The 27,949-nt window shown below is 39.0% G+C and overlaps 1 protein-coding gene across 6 annotated transcripts; it reads left to right on the top strand.

Annotated features, from left to right (window-relative positions):
* The first annotated feature begins 20 nt into the window (after nucleotides 1-20).
* TCTN3 (tectonic family member 3) lies at nucleotides 21-27,380 on the top strand. 6 transcript variants are annotated; one of them, XR_015241753.1, is made up of 14 exons: nucleotides 21-369; nucleotides 533-656; nucleotides 992-1,110; nucleotides 2,762-2,889; nucleotides 3,126-3,234; nucleotides 3,655-3,770; nucleotides 4,235-4,270; nucleotides 4,837-4,917; nucleotides 6,527-6,652; nucleotides 7,817-7,924; nucleotides 8,336-8,430; nucleotides 8,913-9,066; nucleotides 9,148-9,249; nucleotides 12,621-12,750. XR_015241753.1 is itself a non-coding variant. In XM_086680489.1 (14 exons), exons 1-14 carry the CDS (start codon nucleotides 63-65, stop codon nucleotides 26,713-26,715), a joined length of 1,872 nt encoding a protein of 623 aa, XP_086536615.1. In that variant the 5' UTR covers nucleotides 22-62; the 3' UTR covers nucleotides 26,716-27,380. The 6 variants fall into 6 exon arrangements, 5 of the variants coding, with proteins under 5 accessions (XP_086536616.1, XP_086536615.1, XP_025773968.2 ...); XM_086680489.1 differs by lacking the exon at nucleotides 9,148-9,249 and adding an exon at nucleotides 26,479-27,380 and having other exon boundaries at nucleotides 22-369; nucleotides 4,843-4,917; nucleotides 12,621-12,758; XM_025918183.2 differs by lacking the exon at nucleotides 9,148-9,249 and adding an exon at nucleotides 26,479-27,380 and having other exon boundaries at nucleotides 22-369; nucleotides 12,621-12,758.
* The last annotated feature ends 569 nt before the right edge of the window (nucleotides 27,381-27,949 follow it).

Below are 27,949 nucleotides of genomic sequence, written 5' to 3'. Positions count from 1 at the left end.
AATGAGCAGGTGCATGCGGAAGACGTCAGACGCGATGCGACTCCTTCCACCGTCCTCCCCCGATGCGCCTCGGGACCGCTGAAACCCACTTTAAACTCGTGGGGGTCTTGACTGCTCCCATGTGCATCTCGCAGTTCATGCTACTGCAGGTGTTCTTCCTGATGGTTCCCGAGGGCGTCTGGCTTCAGCCTTCCTCTGCGTCAGGGGCTGCACCCACCCCTTCGGACGTGGGGCCAGCGTCGCCTGGAGGGACCCTTCAATCCTCGGAGGGATCTGAAACTCCCTGGCCTGTGCCTGGAATCTCTACGGTGGGCCCTACGGTTGTGACCCCCTCTGCACCTGAGAATGGGACCGTAGACCTCTTTCCAGGTGAGGGGAGGAGATGTGGGGATGGAAAACCACTGCCTTAGATCTAAAATTCTGTGGAAAAAGTGGATTGCCACTAAGTGAGGAGTGGGACTGTCGCAAGATGGGAATTCGCGCTTGGAAGTTTGGGAATCCTCACCCCATTCCCTCTGCTTTACCTTCATAGCCTTACCGGTCTGTGTCTGTGACTTGACTCCTGGTACCTGCGACATAAATTGCTGTTGCGACAGGGACTGCTACCTTCTCCATCCGAGGACAGTTTTCTCCTTCTGCCTTCCGGGCAGCGTGAGGTGAGCTGCCGTGTGTCCGTAGAATCCTAAAGGAGATTGAGACCCTGTAGGGTCTAATTGTAATAAGTCATGTTTGGAAGTAGGAGGAGTTATCCTTCCTGCCTTCCACCCCCACTTCCACTTCTGTAAGGAGAATTACCTTGGTTTTTCCCAGGAGTGAAGTTACTCCTCGGATTCTCTAGAGTAGGACCCTCCGATAGAATAGGACCTTTGTGTTGTCCTATGGATGCCCAAGGAGGCCTCTCTTAGGCATTGACTGACATCCATGGGGCACATCCTTTGGGCCAAACCCTCCACTTCTAAATGTATCTCTTCTTCGTCCTATTTCCTTTCAGGTCTTCGAGTTGGATGTGTGTGGACAACTCTCTTATCTTCAGGAGTAACTCCCCATTTCCTTCGAGAGTTTTCATGGATTCAGGTGGAGTAAGGCAGTTTTGTGTCCTTGTGAACAACTGTGAGTAGAAATGTATTGGCTGTTCATGTTACCTAACATGACTTTTTTTTTTTTAACTTTTTTTTTCTGTTGAATTTCCATCATCTGCCCTCTTCTACCTCTCCACCTGCTCCCTCTTAGTAGTGAACGTTTGCAGTTTCTTCTGCCGTATTGGCTGTGGATCAGAAAACCTGTACAAAACTTTAATTTCAGTCATCCCTGTTAGACATAAGGAGCTGGCTACAGGAACTTAGATAGATTTACATATTTGTTTAATATAAGTTATAGAATTGTTACAAAATATACCACTTTGGAGTGTCTGAAATTTTATTTTTAAAAAAAAAATTTTTTTTTCAACGTTTATTTATTTTTGGGACAGAGAGAGACAGAGCATGAACGGGGGAGGGGCAGAGAGAGAGGGAGACACAGAATCGGAAACATGCTCCAGGCTCTGAGCCATCAGCCCAGAGCCTGACGCGGGGCTCAAACTCACGGACCGCGAGATCGTGACCTGGTTGAAGTCGGACGCTTAACCGACTGCGCCACCCAGGCACCCCTGAAATTTTAAATGTAGACATTATGAAGTGAAAGGAGGGAAACATAAAGCCAATTACTTGAGAGGTGGAAACATTATTATCAGGACTGGTCAGTTGAGGTTTAGAAGAAACAGGAAGGATGGGGCGCCGGGGCGCCTCAGTCGGTTGAGCCTCTGACTTCGGCTCAGGTCATGATCTCTCAGTCCGTGGGTTCGAGGCCCGCGTCGGGCTCTGTGCTGACAGCTCAGAGCCTGGAGTCTGCATCAGATTCTGTGTCTCCCTCTCTCTACCCCTCTTCCACTCATGCTCTGTCTCTCTGTCTCAACAATAAATAAACATTAAAAAAAAGAAGAAGAAACAGGAAGGAGAGGACAAATTGAATGTTGTCTCTAGCTTTGCCATGTTCTGACGGAAACAGTACCTTTTTGTTGTACTAGAGTCTCATCTGGTATGGGGCAAATGTGAACATTATTGAACCTCCTGTCTTCATCGCAGTCTGCTAATCACTCACATTCCTGGCATTAAGGACATGGAACTGACTGGTATTCATTGGCTGTATTCTTATCTTAGATGTCAAGAGTAAAACAATAATTCCTTTAACAGATTACACATAAAATAGAAGGCGATAAAAATCACACTTGTTCTCTTTGAAAGTGGAGTGTTATTGACTGGGAGTTTTCTGGGAAAATGTTCTATAACTTACACTGAGTAGTGGGAATAAAAGTATATAAATATGGGGGCGCCTGGGTGGCTCAGTCGGTTGGATGTCCGACTTCGGCTCAGGTCATGATCTCGCGGTCTGTGAGTTTGAGCCCCGTGTCGGGCTCTGTGCTGACAGCTCAGAGCCTGGAGCCTGTTTCGGATTCTGTGTCTCCCTCTCTCTCTGCCCCTCCCCTGTTCATGCTCTATCTGTCTCAAAAATGAATAAATGTTAAAAAAAAAAAAAAAGTATATAAATATGTAAAAAATCTTTTGAGTTTACACTTAAGATGAGTGCATTTGCATACTTTGCTATGTATATATTATGCCGCAATAATATTTTTTTAAGTAGTTACTTGGCATGCCAGATATTTTAAAATAAATGTTTTTCTTTTATCTAAACCCCTTTTCATTAAAAAAAAAAAAAAACATTCTAGCAAGATTAAACTATTTCCAGAAGCTCCAAAAGGTCAATGCAACCAACTTCCAGGCCTTGGCTACAGAGTTTGGAGGCGAATCATTCACTTCAACATTCCAAACCCAGTTGCCACCACCTTTTTACAGGGTGAGCCTGGGGATAGGGATGGGATTGTTTGGTGTGGTTTTTCCCTCATAGCTGACAATTGACAGGGTATCTTTGAGGTACCCCGCTGCAACTAGCTAAACCATTGTCAACTCTTTTAGAAGGCAGTATTGTCCATATTAACAAGTCATTGAGTTAATTTTTGTTTCTACTTTTTCTTTTCTGGTAGAGTTCTGTCCAATCTCACTGTGGATAAATTTCTACTGTACTTTATTCAGGCTGGGGACCCCATTTTGACATATTTCCCCAAGTGGTCTGTAATCAGCTTGCTGAGGCAGCCTGCCGGAGTTGGTGCTGGGGGGCTCTGTGCTGAGAGCAATCCTGCGGGTGAGTCCAAAACAAAAGTGCCAACCTTTTTATTCAATTTAAAATAGGCTTTCTTGGGGGTGCCTCAGTGGCTTAGTCAGCTAAGCATCCAGCTTCGACTCAGGTCACGATCTCATGGTTCGTGGGTTCGAGCCCCGCTTTGGGCTCTGTGCTGACAGCTCAGAGCCTGGAGCCTGCTTCGGATTCTGTGTCTCCCTCTCTCTCTGCCCCTACCCCACTCACACTCTGTCTCTCTCTCTCTCTCTCTCTCTCTCTCTCTCTCAAAAATAAATAAACATTAAAAAAAAATTAAAGAAAATAAAAATGAAAAATAGGCTTTCTTAGAAATCGTTTAAAAAAAAAACCCTAAAGAAAGTTGTTTTAAATAAAAAGAAAATAGACTTTCTTTTTTATCACTCCCTTAATTCTTTGTGTTCTAAGGTTTCCTGGAGAGTAAAAGTACAACCTGTGCTCGTTTCTTCAAGAACCTGACAAATAGCTGCACCTTGGATCCAGCCCTCAATGCTGCCTCTTATTATAACTTCACAGTCTTAAAGGTGGTGTCCCTACCCTCCAAGTCAACATGCTTCCCACCATTGGGTTGTGGGAAAAGCACTGAACTGAAAGTCAGAATGCCTAAGAGCTACAAAAAAGGCAGAGGGCCCAAAAACCCTGTCACCTAAAGACAGATGGAAGTATTGAGGATATACATCCAAGATAAGAGATTCTACCCTCCTGGCTAATGGGATTGGCTTGGACAGTGGGAGGGGATATCGTTTCACTATTTCACCAAAACCTCTTGCTTTTGCCATTCTGTAGAGCTCTGCTCAGAGCAGGCGTGTCACAGTCCAATCTCCCCTCAGCTTTACTCATGGCATTTTAGTATTAAGAAGAGTCAGGTGGAAGAGAAGAATCATTCTAATATGTTAATTTTTCCTCCCCACATGTGAAACCACAAGCTCCTGGAAATTTTCTCTGAGGTCTATGCACACTCACGGTTCTCGCTGTTCTCTTATTCTAGGTTCCAAGAGGTATGACTGATCTGCAGAATACGAAGGTATGACGTTGTTTATCAGGAAAAAATAAGGAGACTATTTGGTCCATTTGCATCTGAGGCAGTTTCAGTCTAGATTGTAGTTGTGAAAGGAAATCTGTGTGTGATGTATCAAACTGTTAGGTGTGGACGTAAAACATTTTCCCATGTAAGTTCTTTATGATTAATAAGCATCACATGAAATAAAAATTCACAAGGTGTTAGATAAGTTTCAGAAACATTGGGTTAAGTAAAGTTAAACATTATATTTAGAGGGGTCTTCTTGGAGTCTTTAATGTGCTAGAGGACCCTGGTACTCTCTAAGGGGAATACCAGATATAGTATTCCTAAAATTTATTTGACCATAGAACCTTTATTTTATATCCAGTAAAATTAAGGACCTGAGAAATATGTTTTGAGAAGTGCTGATTTAAAATGATTTTTTTTTTATCTTAAGTTGTAGGCTGGCAATGGGAAGGAGAGAGGAAGGTGGTGATCAAAAATGAAAAATACTCATTTCAATATAATATGTAGTTAGAAGAGAAAATACTGCTTTCAATCTCAGTTGATTTACTTCTTCTCCTTGCTAGTTCCAGGTTCCTGTAACCCTTGTCTCACAGGCTGGTTCTCCTCTCTTGTCTGGAAACATTTGTCAGAATGTGGTTTCCCAGGTAAGGACACTGATCTCAGATTCTGGACTGTTTGTTGGTTGTTGATCAACATTACCAGAGGTGCCTCATCTTCCATTAAGTACCAGACCAACCCCACAGGAATTTTTGTGCATGGAACTTAACATGTCAAAAACTGAGCCCATCACCTTCCTCCTACCATGTTTCAGTTTCCATTGCTGCCTTTCTCCCATATTTCACACCCAAAAGACTAAGATTATTTCTGACTTTTCTATCTTTACCTATTGGCGGTTTATTATAGTTCATACCACATTTTCTTCTCCTGAAAAAAACTAGTATCATCTGAAAATCTGAAATAGAGGAGTCCACTTCTTTTCCTCTATTCTCCCTTTTAATCAAGCTACAGAAGGAAGAATTGTCTTAAGCATCATTTTAAAGTCTTCTCAGGGGGCGCCTGGGTGGCGCAGTCGGTTGAGCGTCCGACTTCAGCCAGGTCATGATCTCGCGGTCCGTGAGTTCGAGCCCCGCGTCGGGCTCTGGGCTGATGGCTCAGAGCCTGGAGCCTGTTTCCAATTCTGTGTCTCCCTCTCTCTCTGCCCCTCCCCCGTTCATGCTCTGTCTCTCTCTGTCCCAAAAATAAATAAACGTTGAAAAAAAAAATTTAAAAAAAAATAAAAAATAAAGTCTTCTCAGAAATCTAAGGTTACCTTCAATTGCTTATGACTTCCATTTCCAGCTACTATCTTCATTCATCCTCAGACATTGGGAGAGTCAAGTAAACCTGGTGTCCATTCCATGCTCCCCTCTCTACTCATCTTCTCTGCACACAATCAGAACTCATTTTTCTTCCCTTTCGATCCTTACCATAAACTCACTTCTCCCATGAACGCTGTCAAAGAGTTTTCAAACCCTTTCACACCCTTTCAAAACCCTTTCAAAGATCCAGTATCTTTTTGCATGTGTAGATATAATATGAAGTCTACTTTATCTTTTCATGGTATTTGTGTTTAGCATTTTTAAGATTGTTTAGTTTCCCTCGTTCAGTTATTCCTTTTGTTGAGATATAATTGACATATTACATTGTATTAGTTTTAGGTACACAAGGTGGTAATTTCATATATATATATATATATTTAAGTACACCACATGATAATTTCATACACACACACACACACACACACACACACACACACACACACACACACACATATATAGTGAAATGATCACCAGTTGAGTTTAGTTGATATTCATTACCACAGTTACACATTTTTTTCCTGCAATGAGAACTTAAGATCTACTCTCAGCAACATTCAAATATAAATATACTACTGTTAACTGTATTCACTATGCTGTACACTCATTTAGTTATAATAAAACTCTTAAAGACAGAAAATCTTCTGTATACTTGGCCCATTAAATAATTTTTAGGGGTACCTGGTTGGCTCAGTTGGTTAAGCGATCAACTCTTGGCTCAGGTCATGATCTCATGGTCATGAGATTGAGCCCCACATCAGGCTCCACACTGGGTATGGAGTCTGCTTGAGATTTCCTCTCCTTCCTCTACCCCTTCCCCTCTCACACATGCACTCTCTAAATGGATGAATAAATGAGTGAATAAATTTTATTAATTGATTTTACTTTTGTATTTCAGGTCATCTATGAGATAGAGACCAATGGGACTTTTGGAATCCAGAAAGTCTCTGTCAGTTTTGGACAAACCAACCTGACTGTGGAGCCAGACACTTCCTTACAGCAATATTTCCTCATTCGCTTCAGGGTTAGGGCCCTTCTTCTATAGTGGATTGAGAGGGCAAGAAATACTGGGTTAGAAATAGTTCCTGGGCTTCTCTGATGCATGCAAAATAGATTAAGAATATGAAGGCCTAGTTCAGTCTGTCAACTGAGGCCTCAACATTTGCTATTCCATAATTTAACTACAAGTGATAGAGATTCAACAACATTTATCCAGTAAAGTTTCTGTGACTCTCTATCTGGCCCCAATGAAGCAGGACTTTAGTCTCAAATCCAAACTCTTTTTTTAAATAGTCACTTTGAATCATAAACTCAGCCAACCTCCCACAGAAATTCTTTAACTAGCTTTTCTTATATATCTGGGCATTTGGCAAGTTTTTGTTTGTTTTTTACTTTTACTCTTTATATTTCTGTACTATTTAGGTGCTTATAATGAATTTTTGCCTGTATGTATTTATAAACATGTCAAATTACTATGTGATGGCATTTAGCATTTTATTCATTTCCCACTTAATCTAATTTTCCAATCTTGATCACGATCTTTTGGCTTTCTTCTTTTTATATGTGTATGTGTGTGTGTGTGTGTGTGTGTGTATATATATATATGTATATATATATAATATATATATATATATATATATATATATATATATATATATATAATATAATTTATTGTCAAATTGGTTTCCATACAACACCCAGTGCTCATCCCAACAGGTGCCCTCCTCAATGCCCATCACCCACTCTTTTGCCTTTTTCTACTTTCTTTTGACCCCAGCAGAATCTGGTTTCTTCTCAACTCTGCCCTCAAATGATCAACCAAGTCTCATGTCTCTCACAGTTTATCACTGGAACGTCTGTATTAATTAAAAGATATTTCTAAATTAAGTTTAAATTCCTTAACTGATAGAAGTTTTTGAGAAACAAAAGGTTGGTAGATCCTTGGTTGTAATCCTTGGTAGGAGTAGCATACAGTGAATTTCAATATGCAGATCACTTGGGACCTATTTTAGTGAATGAAAAAGTAAAAGATGTTGGGGAGTAGAAATTTCTGCAAAATGCTCCACTGTGTGAGGGAGCCAGATTGTTCAGTGCTGCTAAGTTACTGCAATGCCATAGAGAAGGGTATGAAGCCACACAGTGGAGCGTGCTTTTCTGTGCAAGTGACTTTTCTTCGCTCTTTGTGCAGGCTTTTCAACAGAGCACAGCTGCTTCTCTTACTGGTCCTAGAAGTGGAAATCCTGGCTATATTGTTGGGAAGCCACTTTTGGCCCTAACTGGTGATAAAAGTCACTCTGTATCCTTTTTGGGACTTGAGTAGTCTCTTGCAGAAAAGCTGCAGCTGCTAATCTTTTGGGTTTGCCAATTCTGAGGTCCCCTGATTTTTTTAGGTATTCAGGACTTCCTTTACCAAACCATTAATACCAACCATTAATACATTATATTCTCAAAGTCGTTGCTACCAAAAGCTGAAGGTGTTTGTTTTAAGGAAATAGTTATATACTGGTGTGTGGTTAGACATTTGGGGGAAAATAGTAATTGTCTCTTGTGTTTTTTAACTACTAGAGGGAAAAAACAAATTTGTAACTCGAACAATGTTATGATAATAGTAAAATACAGTGTTAAAGGAATAATAAGAGCATAAATTTTCCAATCTGCCTTCTTTTTCTTCTGTTACACTCTCCTTGACCATCACTTTCCACCTCAGATGACCCTCTTGCAGAGCCAGGGTGATGGAATCTGCTCTGTTAAGAAACATGAAGTGCAATTTGGAGTGAATGCAATATCTGGATGCAAGCTCAGGTAATTCTTTGCTTCCACATCATTTCCCACAATTTTGCCTCTCTCTGTAGGGAATATGTTGATAAGGACAACTTTTATATTTTGAATGACAATGCTAGTTAGGAGTAGTTTTATAATCTATATAATAGTAATATTGCTAAAAGTTTTCTGACAGTCTCTTATACCTATTAATAAGGATTATTTCTTCCAATTTATTTTGTAATATTTAAAAAATTTTTTTAACATTTATTTATTTTTAAGAGACAGAATGTAAGTGGGGGAGGGGCAGAGAGAGAGGGAGACACAGAATCCAAAGCAGGCTCCAGGCTCTGAGCTGTCAGCCCAGAACGGATGTGGCGCTTGAACCCATGAACTGTGAGATCATGACCTGAGCTGAAGTAGGACACTTAACTGAGCCACCCAGGTGCTCCTATAATATTATTTTTAACGTTTGGATCAATATGTTAGCATTGAACTCCAGCCTCCATGGTGTTTCATTTCAGGCTGAAAAAGATGGACTGCAGCCACTTACAGCAGGAAATTTATCAGACTCTTCATGGAAAAACCAGCCCAGAACATGTTGCCATCTTTGGTAACGCTGACCCAGCCCAAAAAAGAGAGTGGACGAGGATTCTCAGCAGGAACTGCAGTGTTTCAGTAAGGAGAGAAATACACGTTCTCACAGAAACTCACTTTCCCCTTTTGTTTGAAAATTGTGGATATTAAAATTAAAACCAGCCCTGTTTCCATAGATGATGTGACCCTCATAGAAGGAAGATAATGCGTTTGTCACAAAAGGAAGACTACAAAAAATCATGCCATTTGAAGTTATTATTTCAGGTTAGGTTTATACCTAACTTACTTTCCTTACTTGGAAAAAAATTTGAAGGTAGAAAATCTAGAGATTGTTCTGTGGTTCAAAATCAACCTTACTTATGGTAAGAGAAAGTATATATTTCAGATATTCTCTTATATTCTTGAATGTTTGATCAACACACATTCTTTGAGGTTGAAATTGTGTTTTCTTTCTGTTACAAAAGTTTACATATTTATATTTAATAAAAATACATTAATAGGTTAAAAATTCAAACCATGTATATAATGGTATTCAATGAAGAGTGAAAACCCCAACACCCCCTTCCCTAGAAGGAAACTCACTTAGCTGTTTCTGTTTGCACTTTTCCTGGTGGCCCACTAGATCAGTGCCAGCAAGTGTGTTTCTGGACTCCAGCTCAAGTGACATAAGTAAATCTGCTATACTATTCTGTCTTCTTCCTCTTTTGCCTAACCCCCTATCTTCTCACTTTAGTCTCAGCTGTACCTTTAATTTTCTTTTCTTTTCTTTTAAAATTTTAAATTGTTGGGGCACCCAAGTGGCTCAGTCAGTTGTCTCTGACTTCGGCTTAGGGCATGATCTCACGGTCTGTGAGTTCAAGCCCCACAATGGGCTCTGTGCTGACAGCGCAGAGCCTGGAGCCTGCTTCAGATTCTGTGTCTCCATCCTGTCTCTCCCCCTCCCCCACTCATGCTCTGTCTCTTTCTCTCTCTCAAAAAAAAATGAATAAGTATTAAAATATATATATTAAAATTTTGTTTATTTTTCTGTATAAATAATACATATACTTGGCTAAAAATTCAAAAAGTACAAAATAAAAATCTGTGTCTCAGACAGCTCTTCCCTTCCACAGAAGCAACTGAAATTACTAGTTTCTTTCCTTCCACAGATACTGCATGCTCACACAAGTATATACTCTTGTACTTTTTTTATCCACATGATATAGCATTGTAGACACTGTCCTACACCTTGCTTTTCTCACTTGATCATAGAGTGTGTTCCATATCAGTACATAATGTGCATCCTCATTCTTTGCACAGTATGGCTGCATAATATTCCATTACATGGACGAACCATAATTTATTTATGCAGAGTTTTTGGTAGACATTGAAGTTGTTTTCAGTCTTTTGCTGTTATACACAATGCAGCATTTTGTATCCTGGTTCAGGCAACATTTCATACATGAGAGAATAAACCTATATGATAACTTCTAGAAGTAGAATTGCTAGATCAAAGGTATGTGCATTTAAAATTTTAATAAATATTATCAATTTATTCCCCATACAGGTTGCACGAATTTACAGTCCCATCATTCATCTGTGACACTGCTTTTTTCCCCCTAACCCTCTTTAATACTATGTCATAAAAAATTTTTAATCTTTTTTCATAAGTGAAAATTAGTATCTCAGTGTAGTTTTATTTTTCTCTCACTGTGAGTAAGGTTGAGTATTTTGATATATGGTTGAACAATTTGTATTTTATTCACTATTATCTATCTATATTACTTGTCCATTTTTATTGAATTACTGTGTTATGGCTTATAGGAAATCTTTGCAAATTTGAGAAATGAACTCTTTTGGTATGATTTGCAGATATTTTTTCCCAGTTTGTCATTTGTCTTTTGACTTTGTTTCTGGTATTTTTTTTTTTATATTGTGAAAGATATCAATTATTTTTTTTATTTAACCTTTCAGTTTTGGTTCAGACTTTGAAATGCCTTTCTCTTTAGAGATTATTTTGAAAGTTCCCTTTTCTCTTCTGCAGCACTATTATGACTTTATTCCTTATATACTTCTTTCCTTTTAAAAAGTCTTGGGGTAAGTAAACACGTATATTTGATCCAGGCTTTGGGCAACTGAAGTCCAATCAAGTTCTTGTAAATCTCCCACAGAGCCCTACAGAGGAAGTGTGGTTTGGGGTGATTGTAGCTGAGAACAGGAAGAGGATGGTTAGTGACAAGGTTCAGATTACACTGGAACTACTCTTTATTATTTTTTTTTTGCCTTAAGCCTACAATTTGTATTTTTAAATCACATTTTTGAAGAACATTTGACAACATAGGAAAGTATTCCTAATGTAGAATAAATGAAAAGAAAGATGTTTTAAAATATTTGGGACAAACACATGAAAGACTCAACATTGTTAGCCATTAAGAAAATGCAAAATTACAACGAGATACCACTTCACGCCCATGAGGATGGCTATTCTTAAAAGAGAGACACTAATGAGTGTTGGCAAGGGTGTGTGGAAACTGCAACCCTCGGACATAATTGATGGGACTGCAAATGATGCAGTCACTTTGGGAAACAGTTTGTTAGTTCCTGAATAAAGTAAGCTTAAATATGGTCTGTCTGTCTCCCCCCATTCCTATATTATTATTGCCAGTGTCTGAGCCTTACTCTAAAAAGGTATGAAGCTAGGAAAGCACAAGGCATATTTGAGGATAGTGCCTTGTGTCTGCTAGGTTATAGTAACCTCCTGATTGATGTCCTCACTTCCGGCAATCCTTCTTACCTCTTGGAATTAATCTTCCTGGAGTTGGACTTCATAATCTAACCCTGAAATGTCTTCCTTTACCTTTCACTGCTCTGGGTACAAATCCTTTGCTTTAGTCAAGTGGTCTGCTCAAGGCCAGTGCCTCCATCATGCCTGGCACATAGAAGACACTCAGTAACTATTATTCAAATTAATCAGTGAATATCCCTCCATGACATCATGTGCTGGTCTAGTTCCACACCTCTTTTTTTTTTTAATTTTTTTTATGTTTATTTTTGAGACAGAAGGAGACAGAGCATGAGTAGGGGAGGGGCAGAGAGAGAGAGGGAGACACGGAATCTGAAACAGGCTCCAGGCTCAGAGCTGTCAGCACAGAGCCTGATGTGGGACTCGAACCCATGAACCGTGAGATCATCACCTGAGCCAAAGTCGGACGCTCAACCGACTGAGCCACCCAGGCACCCCTAGTTCCACACCTCTTTATGTGCCATCTCTCTACCTGAATTTTCCTTTAATCACCATTTCTTCCAGTCACACATTACTCATCCCAGTCCTGTGAAGCCATCCTCAGCCAGAAATGGCTTTTTTTTGGCAGTCCACAGCACTGACTATGCACCGCTACTGAGCACTTCTTATAACCCTTGTACGTGGGTTCACATTTTATTAATCTCTATATTAGTCATTTCCATTTTAGAATATTAATTTTTTTAAGATCAAGGACAATAGTATGGTCTATTGTGAACTTTTGTGTTCTTTCTCTAAGTCCTATTACCTCCTTTGTTGTGTATAATTTTTAAGAAACAATGGCTCCTTAATGCATGGTAACTGACTGTAGGCAACCATCAGCAATTCAAGCAGATGCTTCTTTACCCTTCTACAGGCTATGCATTGTACTTCCTGCTGTGTCATACCAGTTTCCTTGGAGATCCAGGTATTGTGGGCATATACAGGCCTCCAGTCCAACCCACAAGCTCATGTGTCAGGAGCCCGATTCCTATACCAGTGCCAGTCTATAAAGGTAAGTTATGGCTCATAAAGTACTGCTAAGCCTTGAAATGCCTAGATGGTCTTACCAGCTATATGAGAAGCAGGTCACTTTTTAACATTGAGAGCCAATTTATGCTACCAGCCAACATTTGGTTAGAGAGAGCTGATACAACTTTCAAGTCAACCTCCTTGCCTGATTATTGAAATTAGCATGTTGTCATGATAAATAGTGTATATATTTTTCCCCAGTTTGTTTTCTTTTTTAATTTCCTGAACCCAGACTATCTTATAGGTTAATTTCATTGCAATTATCATACCAGTGTGGGGCACCTGGGTGGCTCAGTTGGTTAAGCATCCAGTTCTTGGTTTCGGCTCAGATCATGATCTCATGGTTTTGTGAGTTCGAGCCCAATGTTGGGCTCTGCACTGGCAGCAAAGAGCCTGCTTAGGTTTCTGTCTCCTCTCTCTTTGACCCTCCGTTACTCATGCTGTCTCTGTCTCAAAATAAATAAACAAACTTTTAAAAAAAATTATCATACCAGTGTTACTATACCAGTTGATTTAACCACAGAGAACATTTTCCATAACTGTGCATTCAGTATGATAGTCACACATTTATCAGAGTCTGTGAGCCTGTTGATTGCTTAAAGAGATATTGCTGTGGCTGGTTTGTAGTAATCAGTTCTTAGTTGATTGCATTCCATTAAGATAAATAATTTTAGTAGTGCAGTAAACATATACCTATTGTTTATGATGTGTGTTAAGCCACTTTAACATCTGCCTTGGTTTTAGTATATAATCCTTAGCTTTAAAATTGCAAAAACAGAGAAATGATTAAGATCTGGTGAACTGATTCACATATAAATTGGCATGCCAGTGTATCAACTTTTAATGATACTTAAAACTAACTGAAATTATTATCTATATGTCATTGCATTTACATCCCAGAAAAGAAATGAACTAGAGACTGCATGTAGGCCAGAAGTAAAATATCTGTAGCTCCTTCTTACGACAGAGTTGAGTACCTTAGCTCTCTATGCCTATAAATGGGGTTAAAACTCAGGTTACCAGAAACTGTTAGTGAAGGCACTCCATTTTTTCTCTGTATTACTGAATAACATAGCACTACTTCTATAAGCTTCATTTAATCAGTTAGAGATCCTGCACTGAACATATGGTTTTGTTTTTCTAAACTGTATTTATTTGCAAGTTTGGGAAGATACCCACAGGACTGTTCTTTTCTCTCTGAATCTCTTGTTCTCCTAGGCATGGAAGCTACCCACTGGCTTATCTCTTATCTAGATATTTTAATCATTATCTTTTTTCTAGTATTTAGTAGAAGTTGGCTTTTTGGGTTAGTTTGCCCCCTCTACAAAATCACACTTTGCAGTCAGTCACATCTAACTGGTCTAATTGGTTGACAATTGAAAACTTCAGTTGTGCTTCATTCATGTATAACTGAAGACAGTATCTCTTCCAGTCATGGTGCAAAAATTAACTGTGTTGAACTTACTGAGAAGTGGTATGGGATATACCAAATCATGTGCCTTTACTTAGGATGATTTAAAGGATTTGCAAAGGGAATTGTGACTATACAAAAATTTTCACCTTAAGGTCTGACTTGAGAAACTTGCCCCTTCCACAGAAGCAACTGAAATTACTAGTCTCTATGTATTTTACAACAACCTACCTTTTAGCACACACATATATAAAAATGAAATATAAAACAATGTCTTTATGCAATGCACAATGTGGTATTGTCTATTCTGTTGTAGTTTATTCTGTTCTTTTTTTTTTTAATGTTTATTTATTTTTTATTATTGAGAGAGACAGAGACAGAATGCGAGTGGGCTAGGGGCAGAGAGAGGGGGAGACTCAGAATCCGAAGCAGGCTCCAGGCTCTGAGCTGTCAGCACAGAGCCCATCACGGGGCTTGAACTCACAAACTGCGAGATCATGACCTGAGGCGCAGTCAGACGCTCAACTGACTGAGCCACCCAGGCGCCCTGTTCTGTTCTTTTCTTAATTCTAGACACTAATGAGTCATAATTTGCAATTTGAAAAACACTTTTAGAAAATACATCTCTGGGGGTGCCTGGGTGGCTCAGTCGGTTGAGCGTCCGACTTCAGCTCGGGTCATGATCTCACAGTCCGTGAGTTCGAGCCCCACGTCAGGCTCTGTGCTGACAGCTCAGAGCCTGGAGCCTGTTTCAGATTCTGTGTCTCCCTCTCTCTCTGACCCTCCCCCGTTCGTGCTCTCTCTCTCTGTCTCAAAAATCAATAAAGGTTAAAAAAAAATTTTTTAAAGAAAAAAAGAAAATACATCTCTGATTACGTTTTAAAGCTAATTGTATTGTTTTATTTACTAATTTATTTTATTCATTATAACTGAAAGTTGGCAGTGTTTTATATCTCAGTCAAATAGCATATGCTAGAATAACTGCCAGTCAAGCTCCCAATCTGTTTTAGTGGTTTTTGTTTTTTTTTTTAATTTTTTTTTTTTCAACGATTTTTTATTTATTTTTGGGACAGAGAGAGACAGAGCATGAACGGGGGAGGGGCAGAGAGAGAGGGAGACACAGAAATCGGAAACAGGCACCAGGCTGTGAGCCATCAGCCCAGAGCCCGACGTGGGGCTCGAACTCACGGACCGCGAGATCGTGACCTGGTTGAAGTCGGACGCTTAACCGACTGCGCCACCCAGGCGCCCCTGTTTTAGTGGTTTTTAATCTTATGGACCCCACTAAGAATCTGTTGAAAGCTATTCACTTACTAGAAAAATGCACAGACATGCAATATTCTTTATATAGTTTCAAGGGATTTATTGATTTCTTGAAGCCAAGCCAAGATCTATACTAGGAAAGGTAAAGAACACTAAATTAAATAAAAATGAAATATACTTGATTTTAGAAACAATTGCTTTAAAGGAAAGGGCTAGGAAGTGGCTGGATTGGGATTTCTCTTACCTATTGAGGTCTTAGAGAATATCACCACCATTGGATCACTGTGACAGTCTGTAAAGTTTCTATCACCGAAGTCTTTCCTTTTCAGGGATCAATCAACCACCATTTGCCTTTATCTCTTAACGAATGATAAGACTATAGAAGCACTTGACCCCTTCCTGTACTTAATAGTCTTTATAGAAGAACCTTACTTAATTGACTGGGTTGTTTTCTTTTTACCTTTTTTTTAAGAACTTTTGAAAGTTATGCTCATTGTTCCATATGTTAAAATGTATACCCACTTGAGGTGTCTCCCTGATACATAATGTTTAACCACATTTATTCTTTAACGTGTTAGTTTTGTTTGACTCATTTGAAAATCTTGATAATTTCACTGACATCTTTAAAATACTGAGGGAATTTAAAATTTTTAATTGGCTTCTCCCTCAAATATATATTTGGCCCCAAAAAACATGGAGAACTAATGTGTACATTATCTAGCAGAGTATTGTACATAAATAATTCATTATTTTTTTTAGAAATTATTTCCTTAACTTCACTTTATTTAAATCATTAGTTCTTCTAAAATCATGTTTTTCTAAATATAATTTATTGTCAAATTGGCTTACGTACAACACCCATTGCTCATCCCAACAAGTGCCCTCCTTAATGCCCATCACCTACTTTCCCCTCTCCCCCACCCCCAAAATCATAATTAATATCAGATACCAGCTAACTTCTTAAAGATCATTTACTTATATGAGGAAAAATTACCTTTACATGGATATTTACAATATGCTTTATAGTTAAATAAGTTCTAATCATCATAATAGAAATCACCATATCTGATTGTGTTAGATTAAAAGAAACTCATGAATAAACAATCAGATACAGTTCATTTTTTTGCATTGGATTCTGATTTGGACAATTGTAAATCACATTTTGTAATAGTTGGGAAACTTGAGTATGGACTACATTTTAGAAAGAAATACTAACAGGAAAAGGTAGAGGTTCTTTTTCTTTTTTTAAAGAAACTTCTAAGCAGCCTGAACAATGTGATTTCACATAGTTAAAAACATATATATGGATCTAGGTATGTATAGGTCAAGATATAAATGTTAATGCTGGTATTCTTAGAGATGGAAATATGGTGTTTTTATTTCTCATTTTTACTTACCAATAGTCTTAACTTTTTATAATTTACTGCTTTTGTAATTAAACTTCCTTTTTTAAAAAAATTTTTTTTTTTCAACTTTTTTTTTTTTATTTTTTTTTTTATTTTTGGGACAGAGAGAGACAGAGCATGAACGGGGGAGGGGCAGAGAGAGAGGGAGACACAGAATCGGAAACAGGCTCCAGGCTCTGAGCCATCAGCCCAGAGCCCGACGCGGGGCTCGAACTCACGGACCGCGAGATCGTGACCTGGCTGAAGTCGGACGCTTAACCGACTGCGCCACCCAGGCGCCCCCAAAAAAATTTTTTTTAACATTTATTTATTATTGAGAGACAGAGAGACACAGAGCGTGAGCAGGGGAGGGGCAGAGAGAGGGGGAGACACAGAATCCGAAGTAGGTTCCAGGCTCTGAGCTGTCAGCACAGAGCCCGACACGGCTCGAACTCACAAACTGCGAGATCATGACCTGAGCCGAAGTCGGTCGCTTAACCAACTGAGCCACCCAGGCGCCCCGGTAATTAAACTTTCTTAAAGTCACTAGGAAAACACCTAGAAATAACTAGATGTTATTTTAAAGATGAATTTATTCGGGGCGCCTGGGTGGCGCAGTCGGTTGAGCGTCCGACTTCAGCCAGGTCACGATCTCGCGGTCCGTGAGTTCGAGCCCCGCGTCGGGCTCTGGGCTGATGGCTCAGAGCCTGGAGCCTGTTTCCGATTCTGTGTCTCCCTCTCTCTCTGCTCCTCCCCCGTTCATGCTCTGTCTCTCTCTGTCCCAAAAATAAATAAACGTTGAAAAAAAAAAAAAATTAAAAAAAAAAAAAAAAAAGATGAATTTATTCAGTTTCATTTACAATAACATGGAAAACATATAAAATACTTAGGAACCAATTTAGCAAAAGAGCAAAAGACCTATTCACTATAAAACATTATAGGGAGAAATTTCAGGAGACCTAAAGAAATGAAGCAATAGACCATGTTCATGAAGAAGACGACTCCGCATTGAGATAATCTGTTCCCAAATGAATCTAACAGAATGAATGCAAACCCCCAAAAATCCTAGCAGGCATTTTTGTGGAAATGGACAACCTGATTCTAAAATTTATATGAAAATGCAAAGAGAATAACCAAAACAATTTTGAAAGAGAAGAACAAAGTTGGAGGACTTAACTATTGATTTCAGGATATACTCTAAATCTCAGTGTGGTACTGGTATAAGGATAGACAAATGGGGGCACCTGGGTAGCTCAGTAAATTGAGTGTCTGATTTCGGCTCAGGTCATGATCTCGAAGTTCCTGAATTCAAGCCCCGCGTCTGTGCTGACAGCTCACAGCCTGGAGCCTGCTAAGGATTCTGTGTCTCTCTTTCTCTGCCCCTCCCCCTCTCATGCTCAGTCTCTCCTTCAAAAATAAACATTTAAAAAAATTTTTTTAAAAAAAAAAAAGATAGGGGTGGATGGGTGGCTCAGTTGGTTAAGTGTTCAACTTCAGTTCAGGTCATGATCTCGCCGTTCGTGAGTTCAAGCCCTGCGTTCAGCTCTGTGCTAAATGATAGCTTGGAGCCTGGAGCCTGCTTTGGATTCTGTGTCTCCTCTCTCTGCCCCTCCCCCACTCACACTGTCTTTCTCTCTCTCTCAAAAAATAAACAAATATTAAAAAAAATTTTTTTGAGGAAAGACAAATAGACCAATGAGACAAAATAGAGTCCAAAAATAGATCCACAAATCAAATCAATGCAATGAGAAAAGGACTTTTTAAAAAATAGTTGGTACTGAAACAACTGGATAAAACTGAAACTACTGAATAAACATGGGGAAAAAATGAATTGACTCCATACACAAAAAGTACTTATGCTTGCATCGTAAACCTATATATAAAACCCAGAGTCACAAAGCTTTAAAGGAAACATAGGAGGGAGCACCTGGGTGGCTCAGTCGGTTGGGCGTCCGACTTCGGCTCAGGTCATGATCTCATGGTCCGTGAGTTCGAGCCCCGCGTCGGGCTCTGGGCTGACCGCTCAGAGCCTGGAGCCTGTTTCAGATTCTGTGTCTCCCTCTCTCTCTGACCCTCCCCTGTTCATGCTCTGTCTCTGTCTCAAAAATAAATAAACGTTAAAAAAAAATTAAAAAAATAAAATAAAAAAAAATAAAGGAAACATAGGAGGATATTTTTGCACATTTAAATTAGGCAATTATTTCTTGAATAAGAAACAAATATCAAACCATAAAACTAAAAATTTGATAAATAGGTCTTTATCAAACTTTAAAATAACTGCTAATCAAAGACACCTCTATGAAAATGCATGCTATAGTTTGGTAGAAAATATTTTTCCGTGCGTTATCTGACCAAAGACTAATATCCAAAATATAAAAAGAATGCCTACAAATAAATCAAGGACCAAAGTAAATAAATTAAATTGAACAGATACTACACAAAAGGACATAAACAAATGGCCAGTAAATTTGAAAAGCTGCTCAAAGTCATTAGTCATTAGAGATATGCAAATTATAACCATGAGATAGCACTCACTAGGAAATTAAGTATAATACTTACTAGAATAACTAAAATCAATAAGACATAACATGAAATCTCAGTTTTCACACATTGCTAATGGGGATGAAAATGGTACAACCATTTAGTCTTTTACATATTCATCTTCCCTGTGACTCAGCAATTTTACTCCTTGGTATTTACCCAAAAGAAATTGAAACATGTCCAAAACAAGACCTATAAAGAATGATCATAGCAGCCTTATTCATAATAGCGCAAACTGAAAATAATCCAAATATCCATCATCAGAATGGGAAAATTGTGATATATTCACACAATGGAATTCTTACAATAAAACAATGAATTACTTGTACACAAAACAGTATACATGAGTCTCAGAAACATTTGTCTTGAATGAAAGAATCTAAACACACACAAAAATAATATTTTAAGGTTCCATTTATACAAAGTATAAGAACAGGCAAAAATAATCTTTAGTGATAAAAGAAAGTGTTGCTTCTGGGAGACAGACCGGAAAGAGACACAAGGGAACCCTCTGTAATGATGGATATATTGCAGATCTTGTTTTGGGTGTGGGCTATACAGCATATACAGTTGTCAAAACTCATTGAACCAAACACTTAAGATGTGTACATTTTATTGTACACAAATTATACCACAATAAAAAGTTAAAAAGACACAGGAAAGCTGAAAATGAAAGCCAATGATCGGGGGAAATATTTGCAATAAATGTTTCTGACAAGGTTCTTGTATGTAGAATAAAGAGCTCTCAGAGCTCAATTATGAATTACACACTTGAGCAAGGATGAATTTGTTCTAGTTCATAGTTCTAGCTGATGAAATGTGTAGTTACAAAAACATAAATCTAAGGGATGGTATTCATGGCTCTATTTCTAATAATGATAGTTTCTTTTCATTTGTAATGATTTGACATAGAGGATTAACATACAATGGTTTAGGGGCACCTGGGTGGCTCAGTCAGTTAAGCATCTGACTTCGGCTCAGGTCTTGATCTTGCCGTTTGTAATTCAAGCCCCGCATCAGGTTCTGTGCTGACAGCTCAGAGCCTAGAGCCTGCTTCAGATTCTGTGTCTCCATCTCTCTCTGTTCCTTCCCTGCTTGCACTCTGTCTCTCTCTCAAAAATAAAGATAAAAAAAAATTATATATATATATATAATTTGTGATTATAAAGATGTAATACAGTAATATATTGGGTGTACTTCTTATCACCAAAGCCAAACAAAACCTAATCTGAACTTTTCATATTGTTCCAAAGTAAATCTTATTTGGGGACAAAGGATTTCGCTCAATATAAACTGGATTGAAAGAAATAAAGCTCCTAAACCTCCCAGAGTGTTAAAACAGAATTGTTGATGGTAATTTCTGAAGTAAATATCATAAAATATGATAGTTTAAGGCAGAAATAAATTAACCATACCTAACAGAACTGGATCCACAGTAAAAGAACTGTGCTAACTTGGCTATGTGTCTTTTGTTTGTTTTGATAAGAGAAAGGGGATGACTAGACTTTGAGTATTGTCTTTTTTCCCCAGTGTCCTTGCTACACATTCACTAAACACTGAATCCTCTAATTTTGCTTATACATCACTTTTAAAATGCAAATAGAGGGCGCCTAGGTGGCTCAGTCCACCCGGAGTTAAACATCCAACTCTTGATCTCGACTCAGGTCCTGATCTCATGGTTCCTGAGTTTGAGCCCTGTGTGGGGCTCTGCACTGACAGTGTGGAGCCTGCTTGGGATTCTCTCTCTCCTTCTCTCTCTCTACCCTTCCCCTGCTCACACTCTCTCTCTCAAAATAAATAAATAAACTTAAAAAAAAAAGATAAAATGCAAATAGAAAAACTTTAGTCTTCAAAACTTATGTATAACACACTGAACTTAAAAACCTTGGGGCGCCTGGGTGGCGCAGTCGGTTAAGCGTCCGACTTCAGCCAGGTCACGATCTCGCACTCCGTGAGTTCGAGCCCCGCATCAGGCTCTGGGCTGATGGCTCAGAGCCTGGAGCCTGTTTCCGATTCTGTGTCTCCCTCTCTCTCTGCCCCTCCCCCGTTCATGCTCTGTCTCTCTCTGTCCCAAAAATAAATAAACGTTGAAAAAAAAAAATTTAAAAAAAAAAAAACCTTGTTCTTCATGTGGTACTAAAACACAAATTCTAAAATAAGTCGGTAACGTTCAATATTATCCAATGACCTGATAAGTGCATTCAAATTCCTTTTAAGTATTGGACCATTAGATTGTGTTTGTTCCAAACTTCCACACAATTATGGAGGCAATATTCTTAATATATGAAGAGTAAGCATTTAATTTGAAATATTAGTTTATAAACAAATAAGGAAGGAAGGAAGCACAAACTTTAAGGATCCTAATTAGGGTGTTGTGGGAGGGATAAGGGGTCAAAGTGATTTGTACTTACTATTAAATAGCTATGGCATAATTTTTTCCTTATGATTTATTATCTCTTGTTACTTTATATTAGTGTCCTATCCAAAATACCTCTACTCATTTGTCAAAAAAAAAAAAAAAATCTTTATTGAGTGCCTATTTTGTGCCAAATACCATGGTTGCTGCTCTAGGTAAAGTGTGGTAAACAAGATAAACATCATCCCTGCTTATGGAAAGTGAAGGACAATACTGAGGTGAAATTTAGAATACTGTTATGGAAATTCATCAGGAGACACTGATAGCTGGGCCCAGGTGGAGGCTGTGAGGGCTGCAGGAAGTAGAGTTCAGGAGATTTAGGGGTGTCACAGATAGGACTTGATTGCTTGGATACAGAGGTTGAGGGAGAATGAGTCAAGGATAATGGATATGTTTTCAGTTTGGGCATCCCATTCATTTCTTTTCTATTTTATATATGATACCCTGTTGACTACCAAATGTAATTTTGCTTTCTGCACTTACCTATTTTTCACCCTCTCCTTTTTTTAATTTGGTGGGTATGCCTAAGGTTTTCTTCCCCTTTCTGTTGTGTTTTGTTATGTCTGTTGTGAAAGACTGCCCTCATGCTACTAGACCCACTTTACCTGTAAAGTGCCTTGAAATACACATCTCCCAAATGGCCCTTAACCAATGACTGAAGGATACAGGAATAGACAGCTCCAGCTCTTGGAGCGCCTGGGTGGCTCAGTCCATTGAGTCTGACTCGATTTTGGCCCAGGTCATGATCTCATGGTTCATGGGATGGAGTCCCGTAATGGGCTTCATATGAAGAATGGAGCCTGCTTAAGATTCTCTCCCTCCCTCCCTCTCTCTCTCTCTCTCTCTCTCCCCCCCCCCCCCCCCCGTGCCCCTCTACCCCACTGGCACTCTCTCTCTCTCTCAAATTAAAAAGAAAGAAAGGGAAAGAAAAGAAAAACTCACCTCCCTTGCTTCCTTACTTTGTTTGGGTTGAGACAACACAACTTGTTGGGACCATGAAGCCTACCTTATATTTCAGAGTTCCCCTGCAGATTGGGTTAATGCTGGATAATGGTATAAATTATCAAATTAATTAGTAATTGTATAATTTATCAAAATAATACATGTTTTTAAAGTCAAAAAATGCCAGAAAAGAGGATATCTTAAGAACTAAAATGTTATATCCTCTCTAGCCTTGATTCTAAGCAATATTGAATAATTACCTCCTGGATCATGAGTTTATAGGTTATCTATTGAATTCTTGTTTTGGTAGATGAGTTTAGCTCTGTTTTTCTCCTCCCACCACTCTCCCAATATATTTTATTATTTACATCAAAATATTTTATTACATCAAAATATTTTATTAAATCAGAGGCACCTGAGTGGCTCAGTCAGTTAAGCATCTGACTTGGGCTCAGGTCGTGATCCCATGGTTCATGGGTTTGAGCCCCACATAGGGCTCTCTACTACTGTCAGCACAGAGCCTGCTTTGGATCCTCAGTCTCTCTCTCTCTCAGCTCCTCCCTCACCTGTACTCTCACTCCCTCAAAAATAAACATTAAAAAAAAAAAATTTTTAAGACTATATTTCTCTAAAAATAAAATACTTTATTAAATCGATATTCAGTGTCTCATTATTATGATTTTATAAATATGCTGAGCCAACTCATTAAATTTTTGTAAAATTTTTTATTCATTCTGAAATTATTACCTCATATATCATTGCTTTAGTTTTCTTTGAGCTAAAGGCTAAAACATCTCACACTCTACAACATCTCCGTAAAATCTCAATGCAGTTTTCTAAACAGTTGAACATGCCATATGATGTTATCAGTTCTACTTTTTCCTATGTGTTTTCCTCATGGCGACCTCTATTACCTGAGGTAGTGTAAACAAGTTACTGCCCAGCAGTTGTTATGGAACTTTCCTTTCCTGTCATCCTAGAATTCCTCTTGCTTCTTATGTTAAGATTCACTGTTTACTAGACACTACATTTTTCTTCTTGGTTTACTCTCTTGTTTTGTGGAGCTCAAAATCTCATAACCTCTGAAAAAAAAATGCACATGTACATTTTTTCTTTAGTTCACATGTCTAAGGATAGCTTTATTCAACCATCATCATTATCATATCAATTATGATTGGTCACCTGACCAGGCCTTCTAGATTTTCACTCACAATTTGAAGGCATTCTTCCATTGTCTTCTAGTTTCCAATACTGTTAAGAAGCCATTTTAAATCTTTTTGCTCCTAGTAGTCCAAAGCTTCTATAATATTATGCCCTTGGACAGGTTTTTTTTCTTCATTCATTTTTAATTATACCAAACAATTTTGTTATTTTTTTACTCTGAGAATTTTCAATTTTCACTATTTTTTTAATAATCAGACCACCCCCCCCCAACTATTTTCTCTGTTCTCTTTGTAACTCCTGTTAATCTGTTACAGAGTCACTAGATTGGTTCTCTGATTTTTTTTCTTTTATATTTATCTCTTTACTTTTTTATTCTTTCTAGAAGAGTTCCTCAACTTTATTTTTTAACCTTTTTACTGATTTTTTTTTGGCTCTCGCATTTTTAATATCTAGGAGCGCTTATTTTCTATTTCATTTCATAATATCCTTTTCTTCTATATATTTAAACATCTGGGGCACCTGGCTATCTCAGTTGGAAGAGCTTGCAACTCTTGATCTCAGGGTCATGAGTTCAAGACCCACACTGGGTTGTAGAGATTATTTAAATAAAACTTTAAAAAAAAATAAAAGTAAAGATCTTAACAACTTCTCGTCTTTCTTTGTTTCCTCTGAGTTTGTTTATTCTCATTTGATACAGTTTTTCTTTTTTTTTATATTTTTTTAATGTTTGTTTGTTTGTTTGTTTATTTATTTATTTATTTATTTATAGACAGTGTGAGCAGGGGAGGGGTAGGGAGAGAGGAGGACACAGAATCTGAAGCAGGCTCCAGGCTCTGAGCTGTCAGACAGAGCCCAACTCAGGGCTTGAACTCAAAAACTGCGAGATCATGACCTGAGCCAAAGTTGGACACTCACCCAACTGAACCACCCAGGCGCCCATGTACAGTTTTTCTCTTTAATGTGAGAAGCTTCCCCATACATCTGGCAATCTCTAGCTGTCTAACATAAAAGTAAGCTGTTAAGCTCATTGAAAGCTCTGTGATCATCATGAGTGAGATTTGCTGACTGGTGACCTTCACAGTAGAACAGTTTGGTGCAGTTGCTTTTGTGGTTATAGAACTGCCAGATGTCATTATCTTTTTGTCTTATTGCTGGAACTGATCATTTTCTTCATAAAAGATCCTCTTGATTCCTGACTGAAGGGTATGGATGTAAGACCCATCCGTCAGCATTTTGGAACTAGATGAGGGAAGGGATTTCATTATACAGAAGAATTTCCCCATTTTTAGTTCCGTACATCATTCTGTCCTTCTTTATGCCCACTGTCCCTAAATCCAGAATTTCTCTTGTGTAATTGTCCAATCTCTTGTTGAGGCGGGGAAGGAGTAGTTGCATGATCACACTGAGGGGGGTGTCATTCTGGAATCACTTTCTATCCTTACCTCATCCGTGCCTCCATGTTCTATCCTATCCTCCCCATTTTCTTTGTCTGGTTAGTTTCAGCCAGTCTTCCATGCCTGGCTGGAATCAGGATTCCCTCGTCAGCTTTAGCCTACCCTGACTGTTCTGGAATATATATGGTTCTCTCAGTGGCTCAGAAGTAACATTATTTCTGTGACAAGTCCCTCATGAACTTCACTGTTTAAAAAAAGATTCCAAAGAGTTAATATGACCTGCAAGATTATCACAGCACTGGCCCCATACCCATTTTTGTAAGTACCTAGAAAGGTTATTCTAAGCCAAGTCGTGTTCCCACAGCTAGTATTTACTGTTGCCAAAGACCACAGTAGAGAATATGTAGCATTGGAATAAACAAAGGTAAGTGGAGAAAATACTCCTTTCTGGTTCAACAAGGTATTTATTTACTGTCCAATTATAATTAGAAGTTTGGAAAGCACGGACTTAGAACAAAAGGAATTCTTTTTAGATAAACATGTTCCAGTCATCAGGCTACAACGACATCTACCAAAAGCTATGTGTATTAGACCAGATACTTGAATCAGCTTGACAGGGTCCTTTCTGGGAGCATCTGTTTCATTTGACTTGAATTGATGGGTGGTTTAGAGGATCCTTTCTGACCCTGGGATTCTGTGACTCTAATGGGCTTTTTATCTACATTACGGAGTTCTTTGTTTTTCCCTGAAGTCTCACGTTTCTTTCTGCAACTGAAGACAGAATAGAATTGCCACTACTCCTTCCACATGTGTTCTGCTTCAGAGCCTGGAGCCTTCTGGGACTTGATAAGGTGAAGCTGCTAAGAGCGTAACGGCAGCAGTTTTGCCATGTGGCCTCTCTGATATCAGCCAGCTCCCCAGTTGGGGGAAACTATAGAATCAGTCTTTCAGACTTTAGGTAGGTGTAACTGTTCACAGTTCTGGTGTCATGGACTGCTGCTAAGAAATTAATTTCCTTGTATATTATAGAACAAGAACTATGTAGCACCAATATGAGAAAAAGGTATATCTTGCTTAGAGCAATTTGGTTTTGGTCTTTTTTCAGGAAAAGTGATAATAACAGTCAAGTTAGAGAGCTGCATGAATGGATACCAAGCACTCACCTGTCCTGGATTTTCTTCCTGCAGGATTCCCAACAAGTAACAGAAGTAGCTTTGACAACTGTTGTGACTTTTGTGGACATTACCCAGAAGCCAGAGCCTCCAAGGGGCCAACCCAGAATAGACTGGAAACTACCATTTGACTTCTTTTTTCCCTTGAAAATAGCATTCAGCAGAGGAGTAGACTCTCAAAAAGGTTCAGCCTCTCTCATCCTTATCCTGTGTCTCTTAGTACTTGGAGTTCTCAAGCTAGAGACCAAGTGAAACAAGAAGTATCTGATTTTGGTTTTCCCTATGGGAAGTTCTGAGACAGCCTACTTATCTTGGCAAAATAGGCCCTTACCTGCTCATGACCAGAGGAGAGCATTCAGGATGACAGAGGACCTAACTGAAGGAATGTTTGTATATGAAAGAAGGGATTTTTCAAAAGCAATACAAATATCTTTGTCTTGGCTCTCTGCTTAGGACTGTGCAGACCACCAAGTACACATAAGGTTCTCTACTTCTCAAGCTGAGAACATCAAGAGCCCTTCCTCCAGCCCTTCAGGTTGTGTTGTACGTGACTGAAGTTTTGCAAGATCTTCACCCACCTGCTCACAGCCACACATGGGCCCAGCATAAAAAGGAACATGCTCCTGCTGTCCCCTGGATGAACTTGGGAATAGATGCCCTCTGGACTTGAGAGCAGCTGACTGTTCACAGAAAACTGCTGTCTATAGATTTCATCCGGCGCCTCCCTACTCCCTTGGGCCACACACTTTGCCTGGGCATGAGTGGGGAGAGCGATTGTTTCTAGTCAGTTTCCAAAATGAATGTGGAATCCTAGTCCCCCTTTTTTCACTAGCAAATGACCCTACCACTCATTTCTGCATTTTTCCTTCCACTGTGGTGAGAGGAAATAAAACTGATTGAGAGCTTTGTTGTACTAATTCCAGCAGCACACAGAAGCTGACATGTGATCACCTCGTGATAGTTTATCTGTGTGTGAGTTTTAAAAACGGGGGGCGGGGTGGGGGAGACCTTTCGTACATGGCAGAATAGCATTCAAATCAAAGAATGTGGTTCTTTTCCTGGGGTTGGAGCTAAACATAACAGGATAGGGGGGAGGGAGTGTGGGAGGGTGGAGGTGATGCCAGGAGCCAGAGGGTGGGGAGACTAACATGACTGTAGTAGGAACACTGAATGGGCAAAATAGGTGCTGTGATGGGATAAGAAAGATGGGAACTCATTCTATGGGGACTTGAAAGCCAGGCAGAGAGAACTGGGGGAGTTTATTTTTTCCACAACATATTAATGATCTGAATCTAAAGCTGCCTTTTAATAAAGCATGTACTTAGATATAATAAGTCCCACTTCATGAGCAGAAAATGCTCATTGTAAACACCATCTCTGATGGGTTAATCATTTTGCCCCATTCCAAAGTACCCTGAAAGGAACCTACCTCCCTGGAGAAAAGTGGCAAGGTTCCCATAGCAGTTACTACCAATGTAGGAGGAAG

This window comes from Puma concolor, chromosome D2, assembly GCF_028749965.1.
Source record: "Puma concolor isolate L17-30 chromosome D2, mPumCon1.1.hap2, whole genome shotgun sequence".
Classification (NCBI taxonomy): Eukaryota; Metazoa; Chordata; class Mammalia; order Carnivora; family Felidae; genus Puma; species Puma concolor.
Note: the sequence above shows the minus strand (reverse complement) of the source record. Positions and strands in the feature narration are given on the sequence as shown.